We start from the raw sequence: 10,080 nt of genomic DNA on the forward strand, positions 1-10,080 counted from the left end.
TTTAATCGAAAAGTTTTGCTTTTTGCAGTGCCCACACTAACAGCTGAGGTCAAGATTTTAGGACAGATTAACTAAGGGTTTTAGTTTACTCATGCTGAAATTAAGGAACCTGAACTAAATATCTATCTTATTTCGAAATTAAATCTTAACAAAATGGGTGAAATTTTCATATTAACTAAACTATTATTGTCTATTATAGATAGAATTTATGTGATTTTCCATTATAATAAGTTTATGACAGTCGCGAAAGGTATTGTTTATATGATGATAAGACTGATAAAATACCTCTTATTCATTTTATTTATTTATAGATATATATAATATATATTATACATATAATATTATATATATTTACTTATAGATATATACTTACTGCTTATATTTTCAACTTAGTTGTACTTGACATGATTAGGAATTCGAAGAGTCGAATTTTCAACTAGTCGTGGCTCTCTAGCTCTTCAACTCTTTAGCCGCTCTTGGCGCTCTAGTTTGTCCAATTTCGGCTGGTTTTATTGTCATTCAGATGAGTTTCCTGCAGCAGGGCGTAAAAGTTGTTTGGGTGGATCTGGTTTCGCATCGAGAATTGGTATAAAAACGTTGCTAGTCTGCAAAAAAGTCATCATTCAGAGTCGTCTCTCAGTCTTAGACACACGCACTCCACTCCAGCAAAGATGTTCCGCTACGTAAGTCAAAAGGATATTTAGTGACAAAAACTCAGCTTCAAATTGAATTCATAAATTATAAAAGCCATAAAACTCATAATTGAAAAATTGTTTAGCACTTTTTTATATGGTATTTCTTCCCTAACATGTGACCCTCCTTTTTCAATAGATGCTCGTCGCTTCCGCCTTCTTGGCCTGCGCCTACGCCGCTGCCACCTACAACCAGGATGGCGCTGCCTACATCACCAAGCAAGATGCCGATATCCAGCCCGAGGGTCCTTACAAGTACCAGTACGAGACCAGCAACGGAATCGCCGCCCAGGAGTCTGGAATCGGAGGACACCATGCCACCGGAGGCTACTCCTACTACTCGCCCGAGGGTGAGCTCGTCCAGATCTCCTACCTGGCCGATGAGAACGGCTACCAGCCCCAGGGAGCTCTCCTGCCAACTCCTCCCCCAATCCCAGTTGCCATCCTGAAGAGCTTGGAGTACATCCGCACCCATCCCCAGTACGTTGAGCCCCAACAGCGCAACTTCCTCAACAGGAAGTCCTTCGCCGGTTAAGCAGTACAGAAAGTCAAATGTGATTTGAAAGCTTTATTAAGATTTTTAAGAATGTTATTGTGCGGTTGAAATAAACAAAAAAGTTGGAAACGAAAAATTATGAAACTCTTTATCTTTTGGCTTCTAAAATTATACACGCAAAGCTTATAATCTGATAAAGAATTTCAGTAAAGGCTTATTATTTTTGTATATATCGTTTAAAATCTTATTTTTAATACATGCCGGTAGGAATATCATATTGTAAAACTTTATCATTTTTATATTTGTACATCGTAAATCATATTGTGCATTAAAAAATCAATCATCGATCATCAATCTCTGCGTATATCCGTAGGACTGCTGAGAACTTTAAAATTATTAATACATTATTAAGAGCTAGAATGTTGGGCTTAATCATGCAAATTATAAGGATGGCCGTGCAGCGTCGATCTCATTCTTATGCTTACAAACAGCAAAAGTATTGGGAGACCATAAATAAATATTCCTCATTTTACTATTAAATATAAGTATCTTAGGTTATAAGGCCTACATGGGCTTTGATATTACCACTAATTGATAGATATGAAATAAATTATGCTATTCAAACTATACAGCGTTAATTTTGATTATGGAATGTCGGTAAATTTCAAAATTAATGAAAAGGGTAAAATGTATTTAATAGTGATTATTGATTTGTAATGGGCCTAAAACTTATAGTCCACTTAGATTTATGATAATTTTCTTAGTTTTCCAAAGTGAACGCACCTAATCATGAAGGAATAATAAAGTGTATATGTTAGGAATAATACAAAAGTGTCTATATCTTTTTAACCTACGTAGTTCACTTTAAATTTTGCTTTTATTTTACAATTTAGAGACCAAAAACCACTTTAAAAGAAGCTTTACGAATACCTAAGAAGTTCCTATAAAATTAAATAAACGAAAACTTTATAAACAATGTTCTATAATAAGTAATTTACCATCTTCTAAACTTAATTGGAAGCTGTGAAAAAATATGAATAAATTTAAATCATTTTTACGTCATTTCAGGTTTGTTGTCGTTGCTTTTAATGACGTAAAATTCATGAGCCGAAGTATCGGCGAGTGCGTGGATCTTTACCATTTTGAGCCGCTCGTGGCGCTCTAGTTTTGGCCAATTTCGAGTTTGGCCATTGTTATTCAGATGAGTTTCCTGCAGTCGGCCGTAAAAGTTGTTTAGGTGGATCGGGTTTCGCATCGAGAATTCCTATAAAAACATTAGCAGTCTGCTACAGACTCATCATTCAGAGTCGTCTCTTAGTCTCAGGCACACGCACTCCTTCAATTCATCAAGATGTTCCGCTACGTAAGTAAAGCAAAGGATATCTAAATAAAATAAAACCCAAAGGATTACTTAAAACGTCAAACAAATTATTCATAAAGCTCAGTAAAAGACAATTGCATTTACGTCTTGATCTTTAAAGATGCTCGTCGCTTCCGCCCTCTTGGCCTGCGCCTACGCCGCTGCCACCTACAACCAGGATGGTGCTGCCTACATCACCAAGCAAGGTGCCGATATCGATCCCCAGGGTCCTTACAACTTCCAGTACGAGACCAGCAACGGAATCGCCGCCCAGGAGTCTGGAATCGGAGGACACCACGCCACCGGAGGCTACTCCTATTACTCGCCCGAGGGTCAGCTCGTCCAGATCTCCTACCTGGCCGATGAGAACGGCTACCAGCCCCAGGGAGCTCTGCTGCCAACTCCTCCCCCAATCCCAGTTGCCATCCTGAAGAGCCTGGAGTACATCCGCACCCATCCCCAGTACGTCGAGCCCCAAAAGTACAACCGCTATCAGTTCCAGGGTTAAGCGTATAGAAACTCTTGTGTGATTTGAAAGCTTTATTACGATTTCTAAGAATGTTGAAATAAACGAAAAGTTTAAAAGAAAATTTTTTAAATAACCTTTTATACAAATTTCCTAACTTGATTTTTTTACCCCATGATAATTTCACCACACGGAAATTTGACCGTGGGAAAATTTCTTCATATAAATATAAGTAGACAAAAAACGGTAGAACGCACTCATCATGATTGAAATCGGAACAACTTTGCCACATATAAATTTGTACCTCATGAAATGTTTAACCTATTTGGTGAATATGACGCACTGTACAATGATATATCTCCATAAAAATGTCATCCATTGAATTAGGCATCTCATAAAAAATAAAACATTTTAATACATCACTCAAAAAATGAATTCCTAATGAAAGTGTTATTAAAACGGCAGGAACATTAATATTCTTACTATTAAGATTTATCTTACTGAAAAATTAACCACATAAAAAGCCTACCTCTTGAAAAAGTCAGTTTCTTGGTAGTTATTATTTTTCTGTTCATTTTGTCAATATTTACATATCAGTTTTCTGTTCTAAAAACTTCAATTAATTTAAACCCCGAAAGCAGTAAATTTTTCATAAATAAAAACATTGCAGAGTATACTTTTGGGATAAAATGAAAAAGCATTCGAGTGGTAATCTAATTTAAATGCGAAATATAAAATCGGCAGCAGTTGGTAGAAATTTACGATGATGCTTTGCGTTTTGTTAACTTTTCAAGTTCGGCTTGGCTTAAAACGTCGACAGAGCTGCCGGCATTTGCCCGCATTCATATTCGCATTTGCATCTCATTAACAACAAAAGCCGCTAATCGAGTGACAGCCCGAATCGTCACTTGGCGCCTCCACAGTGGATACTCTAATTTCTTAGGCCAAGATGATCGAAACTCTGACTGGGTTCGTTAATCCCAAGGGTATGGAAAAGCAAAGTGGAGTTACTCAGTTGTTTAAATTTGTGTATATATATTATACGCTTATGAAAAATTAATATATATATTAAAAATAAGTATAAGATTAACTTCTGTTTAAATGGATTTAGCTTATGCCTTAACAATAAGTTGGTCAAAAAACTGAATCCTGATAGTTGGCGTTAAAGAATCATTATCAGTATCAGTAAATGGTCCCAATGTGGAATGTCTTAACTCTCTTAAGTAAGTAACAAATGAAAGAGTTTTAAAATCGAATTATTAGATTCAAATAGCTTAATGAGGTCGTATATTAATTTCCATTGAGATTGTATAAATTGTAACATTTGCATTTAAATATTTTGAAAAATTCAATAAAGAGCATTCAAAAGTCGCTTGGATAATTTTCTTACAACCAAGCTTGGCTTACAATTTATATATTTATTATGAATTTAAGTCAAGATTAGATAAGAAAAGAGGCATTGTGAAGCAGCATCGTTGATCTGTGATTTGTAAGGCGCAGATAAGGAGAATGCTTTACCTTAGATGACTAGACAGGTGTACGGGTTATAGAGCACCTGGGTCGTAAAGTCGTAGTAAAAACAAACAACAGACGATAACAAACGGAGCCATTAAGCGAGGAACGCTCGTAAAACTCGGTCAAATTCATATTTTCAGATGCGCGAATTAAATTAATAATTCGGAATGGCGAAGAGTCGCCGGTTCAGAGATGTTGTAGGTGTAGGTCAGTGATCGGCATGAGTATAAAACGATCTGTCGACGAACTTAGAGATCAGTAATCACTGGCAACTGCAGCACAATCATCACCAAAATGTTTAAGACCGTAAGACAAAATGCGATAATAGCTATAATAGATCAGCTAACCAAGGTATTTTTTATTCGAAATCAAGGCGCTAATCATTTCCCTGTTCCTGGTGGCCGTCATCCGAGCTGCAGATGAATCACAGGCCCAGATCACTAAGTATCAAAATGAGATCAACCCGGATGGCTCGTACAGCTGGGAATTTGGAACGTCCAATGCCATCGATGCCCAAGAGAGTGGAGTAGGTGGTGTTCAGGCAACTGGATCTGTGAAGTATACTGCTCCCGATGGATCGCCAATCCAGCTAGAGTATACCGCTGATGAGAACGGATATCGTCCTACTGGTGCCCATCTGCCCACACCACCTCCCATCCCGGATTACATCCTCAGGGCTTTGGCTTACATCGAGGCTCATCCCTTCCAAAGAATCCAGCTGAAAAAGTAGTTTATAAACATAAGGATTTAGTTTTAATATAGCGCAATTTTGAAAACAAAATAAACTAAATGTAAGAAAACAATTTTATTTTGGATGTTCTTTCTGAAAAGATAAAGTTTTCAGATGGTCAGATGGTCAAAAGTAAAACAAAGATAAAAACTCATTCTTTGTTTGTTTTCTTCTTTATTGGTTGTAAATCATCATTTAATTGCAACAATTTGTGATATAATTTAGCGATCCGATAAAGTTCGTTTGCCGGCTTTAGTTTGCAACTAAAGTTCAATTGATAGATTGATAAAATCATAGATTCAACTGCCAGACTTTGCTTCCATTGAGCTTGAATTAAAATTTCGTTTGTTGCGCGCTTTTGAAGTGCCAAAAAATCATCGAAAAAATGTCACATAAAATTGTTCAACTCGTATGTATCTTGTATCTCTTAAATCACATTGAAAACATGCTTCTCTCCTTAGCTGTGTTAATATTATAATCGTAATTATTGTTATTTTTTTTTTGTTTCTGAAAAGTACAACGTGCACATATTTAGTAGTTGAATTAGTTCATAATATGTTTGTTTGCTGGCTTCTCTAATTTCTCGCATTTTGTTTTTACAATAAGTTAACGTTTATCTTTATATTTCCCCTGCAGTGGGTTTTATTTCTTGCATAGGCAACTGTTGTTAATTATATTAAGGGTTTTTAATGATTTTTCTTGAGTCTTATGTCCGTCCGTCAGAGAGTCTAAAGTTTAGAGTCCAGATTTCTTTTGAAAAATGATCCTTGCTTGACTTCAAGGTTAGATTCAAAACGAAATCGTTTTGTTAGTCATCGCTTAAATAGGTTTCGATTTATTGTTTAGGCCGCTTAGCATAGTTAATTAAGATCTTCTTTACGCTCTTAAAAGCCGATTCCAATTGGTTTGTTTGTTACAATAATCAATTAAGATGCCTTTTGAGTAAATTATAAAAAAGAGTAGAAAAATCTAATAGATATCGTTACATCTGGATTTTGTTGTTTAGTTCATCTAGTTTTAGTTTCTTTTTCGTGTTTGCAAAAAGTGCTATTCGCTCAAAAATTATTACATGTTGGTTTTTGTTTCCGTTTTCATCTGTGTTGTGTTATATAGATCTCGAATAATATAAGTTATCGCTTAGCATTGATCGAGTAGCGTTTTTGTTTTCTTCACCTCCTTTTCACTCGCTCTGGAGTAAACACATAAATTTAGTTCTCATACAATTACTAAAGACATAAATGAACGCTTTGACTTAAACTTAAACGCAAATGGGTCTATGTGTGGGGATGCGGGGAAATAAGTATTGCTTAATCAACATAATCTAGAAGACTGCCTGTCTATTTGTAAATTTGCAAAATGTCAAAATGTATATGGGGGTTAGAGTTAGTGTGTTGGATTAGTTTCGGGGTTAAGTGTGGTGTGCATGTGTGGTTTCCTCTTCCTGCTTTCTGCATTCCGATGTCTTTATGCCGTTGTAGGCGATGCGGCTGGAGTGGCGGTATTGGTCAACTTGGGCGGATGCGTGGCGTTAACCACGCGATTCGTGTTGTCCAGTGTCTTCGAGTGCTGCAACTGCATCAGATAATGTTGCTGCGTCGGCTTGTGCAGTGCAAGCTGCGACAATGCATCATCGATGGTAAACCACTGACGCTTTCGGCCGATGCTCCGCGAGTCCTCCCATTCGTCCAGTTCCTGGGTCACGTTCATCACGAACACCTCAGTACGATGCATGTGGTCGTTGTTCTGGAATATAGGATCGCATTTAAAATAAATTCGAACGGGATAGAGCTTATACCAACCTCAAAAACACCTAGACAACGACCCAAATCGCCAACAACACCGGCTTCTTCAAGAACTTCGCGTACTGCCGTCACTGAGGGTTCCTCTTCGGGTTCAACGCCACCTCCTGGAACTATCCATAGCTCCGGACGACGAGAGGAGGTTACCAAGAGCACCTTGATAAAACAAAAAGTATTAAAATAAAATATATCATTCTTTCTAAAATAGATTTTGTAAAATATTGAAATTGTTAAAATAACTATTAAGGTAAGCCAATTTATGCCATCTCATTTTCGATGTCTCTTCTTTAATAATTAATGCTTTATTCCCACTAACCTCCGCCTCATTTTCCGATTTCACACAAATACAAGCAGCTCGCCGCCTAAATCCATCCTTGTCGTAGATACGAGTCGAGTTGGGCTTCTCCTTGACCATCTGGAAAATAGAAAAATAAAGTTTAGATCAACGCATTCGTGGGCCTTAAATTAAACCTTCATGATCCCCTCAGTATTTTACCCATTAATGTACACGTTCAAAAATAACAATCGCTGATAAAGGCTAAGCTCTTCATATATCATTTTATAGCTTGACGCCTTTAATTTGAATGTGCGGCACATGAAAATCGTGATTCCGGCCTTATCAGATGCGAGATTGCCGGGCCATCGGCAAATTGCACCGCCTGTCCGTGCGGCTTATCACTTATCAGCCGGTCTTTCTCCGCGGATAGCGTGCTGATTGTGTCCCTCGTGAATGGTATATGAACTTTTTATGACATTACTTTTTACAACCGACTAGGGAAAGGGGAAACTGGTCAGGACTATGGGCAGGCGGCTAATATAAAAGATGATCGATCGATGTTTTTGCAATACAAAACCGATTCGAAAATGGATTAGGCAGATAAGAAAGCCGATGAAGTTCTAAAATCTAGTTTTCAGAAATGGTTATCTAGTATTTGGCAAAATGTTGAAGGTATTGGGAGTACGTTAAATAATAAATAATAAGGAATAAGACAGCCCATTTTCTATGGACAATATTCTTTATAGGGTATTTTCAAGGTCTATTCCACCCCATTATTTATCCCCGTGCTTACGTTTGCAGTGGTATTCGCTGATAGCAGATGGGCGATGTTTTTTTCTTAGGCACTTGTTCTCCTGCTCCTCCTCGTCTCTCTCCTTTGTCTACCCTTCTTATCGCCCTCTTGCCCCTTCTCCTCTTCCGCTGCAACAAGTGTTGGATATGTGTGTGTGTGCTTTGTTTGAGTATGAGTGGGGAGCCGGTCGCTTTTGCTTCTTGCGATTTTCTGCTTTTCTGGCGATCTCGTGCCGCTTTTTCGCAGGTGCTTCTCGGCCACTCTCCTTATTCCTTCTGCCCCTCCTCTTCCGCGAACAACGGAACACAAAGGGAAATGGCGAAAAGTGCACAAACAAAATCTAAAGACGACAATTTCTGCGCTCGCACGTCACACGAGACGTTGTATTGGTGTTGGTGTTTTTAGTGTTCGTGTGCCGTGTGTTTTTGTTGTTTTGAAGTAGTAACGAAAAAAGAACAGTGCGATTGTGTGTGTGTAAGGGAAAAGCGAGAAACAGAAACTTGTTGAAATTAAACAAAAAAAAACCAGAAGAACCGAAATGAAGAAGGAAATAAAGCGCAGACAGGGCAGAATTATTTAACTACTTTGCAAATATTGCATGTTGTTGTTTTTTTGTTGTTGTATTGGTTTTACACGGGAGAGCGTGTGTCGCGCTTGTATGTGTATTTGTGTGTATGTGAATAACTTTTGCTTCGTCTCTCTCTCTTTTTGTCCTCCTCAAACTTAAGATCCGATTTTTGGATCTCAGCTCAAGTTTTTCGCTAATTCACTAGCTCCTCTTTCGCCTTTTTCGCCGTTATCCCAGCGACACACATGCACACATGTTTTCGCTTTCCATTGCCTCCACAATATCCGGCTGCTTGAAATGTGCAAAACGAATTGGCACACGGCTGCTGGAAAAGCGGAAAACGCGTGCTTTTCACCGTTCGCTATTTATCACTTTGGGCTCTCTTTGTAGCTTTTTAGCATTTTCTGCTTATGCATTTGATTATTTGTTATTTATTGTTATTCCACTCCATCCACAAAATATTTTTTAAGTGCGCTCCACTTAGGTGCGAGGAGACGGAGGACGCACACAGTCTCACGTTTTGCCGTTTGCTTATCTCGCCTTCTTCACGTATATTCTTATTCACTTTCCAATCTCGAATTAATCGCTCTGTTCGGGAAATTATCGAAAGAAACATATGTTTTTGGTTCGATGACGATAGGCTGACAGATTTGGTAGGTGTACTTGCTAAAAGCTGAATATTGCCGTTGATGGCAACGCGTGGAATAACTTAATTTTAAAGAAGTGGCAATATTGGATTAAGCTTTTGGTATATATTGTGGCGTCCTCTATTGCAGCTTTTAAGGATCAGTGTGTATAGTTCTTAAAATAGACGTTAGGAGGCGATAAAAAATGCGTTACATTTAAAAAAATTCAAAATTCTTGAAAAAAAATTAATTTATAAAATAAAAGTTATAAATTAGTAAATATACTTAATAATAATTTAACCAATATAAGCTACTAATGTAGGCTAGACTTTTACTTAATAATATTTTATAATACCATATCTTACTAAATCTTTTAAGCGAAAATAAATTAATAAAATAAACATAAAATGAACTTTTAAATACAAAATTAACCTTAAAGGGATCTTATTTAAGCATTTGAACTGTGCATACAAATCCGCATGATTTACAAGCGGCAAACCCGAATGCCGCCCAAGGAGTAGCACATTTTTGAGTCGCTGCCAGGAAAATGGCACTAAGGCTACACTGGTAATGAAGGGGGAGTGGTGTGGAGGGGGAGTGGTGTGGAGGGGGAGTAGGACTTTCGGGCAGGTCGGCGGAGGGGGCTGACTTTATGACCCAGGCGCAGGGAGTTACCCAAAATTTGTTTCTTGTCCTGTCTGTCTGTTGCTGTCGCAGGTTTTGTTGTAAGCTTTTAATGCAACTACTTAGCATGGAGG

At 37.8% G+C, this 10,080-nt stretch overlaps 4 protein-coding genes across 4 annotated transcripts; 3 read left to right on the forward strand and 1 right to left on the reverse strand.

Annotated features, from left to right (window-relative positions):
• The first annotated feature begins 599 nt into the window (after positions 1-599).
• Positions 600-1,324, forward strand: LOC108113998 (pupal cuticle protein Edg-78E-like). The gene is made up of 2 exons (XM_017224743.1): positions 600-683; positions 832-1,324. Exons 1-2 carry the CDS (start codon positions 672-674, stop codon positions 1,225-1,227), a joined length of 408 nt encoding a protein of 135 aa, XP_017080232.1. The 5' UTR covers positions 600-671; the 3' UTR covers positions 1,228-1,324.
• A 1,135-nt stretch (positions 1,325-2,459) lies between these two features.
• Positions 2,460-3,138, forward strand: LOC108114051 (pupal cuticle protein Edg-78E-like). The gene is made up of 2 exons (XM_017224804.1): positions 2,460-2,551; positions 2,670-3,138. The coding sequence occupies exons 1-2, from the start codon at positions 2,540-2,542 to the stop codon at positions 3,054-3,056; spliced, it is 399 nt and encodes a 132-aa protein (XP_017080293.1). The 5' UTR covers positions 2,460-2,539; the 3' UTR covers positions 3,057-3,138.
• A 1,664-nt stretch (positions 3,139-4,802) lies between these two features.
• On the forward strand, positions 4,803-5,332 carry LOC108114047 (endocuticle structural glycoprotein SgAbd-8). Its single transcript, XM_017224795.1, has 2 exons — positions 4,803-4,835; positions 4,903-5,332. Exons 1-2 carry the CDS (start codon positions 4,824-4,826, stop codon positions 5,257-5,259), a joined length of 369 nt encoding a protein of 122 aa, XP_017080284.1. The 5' UTR covers positions 4,803-4,823; the 3' UTR covers positions 5,260-5,332.
• An 84-nt stretch (positions 5,333-5,416) lies between these two features.
• Positions 5,417-9,272, reverse strand: LOC108114655 (diphosphoinositol polyphosphate phosphohydrolase 1). Its single transcript, XM_017225730.2, has 4 exons — positions 8,129-9,272; positions 7,375-7,473; positions 7,059-7,214; positions 5,417-7,002 (listed from the first exon to the last, which is right to left on the reverse strand). Exons 2-4 carry the CDS (start codon positions 7,471-7,473, stop codon positions 6,724-6,726), a joined length of 534 nt encoding a protein of 177 aa, XP_017081219.1. The 5' UTR covers positions 8,129-9,272; the 3' UTR covers positions 5,417-6,723.
• Between the last annotated feature and the right edge of the window lie 808 nt (positions 9,273-10,080).

The sequence above is a fragment of the Drosophila eugracilis genome, unplaced genomic scaffold (assembly GCF_018153835.1).
Source record: "Drosophila eugracilis isolate 14026-0451.02 unplaced genomic scaffold, ASM1815383v1 contig_2154, whole genome shotgun sequence".
Taxonomy (NCBI): Eukaryota; Metazoa; Arthropoda; class Insecta; order Diptera; family Drosophilidae; genus Drosophila; species Drosophila eugracilis.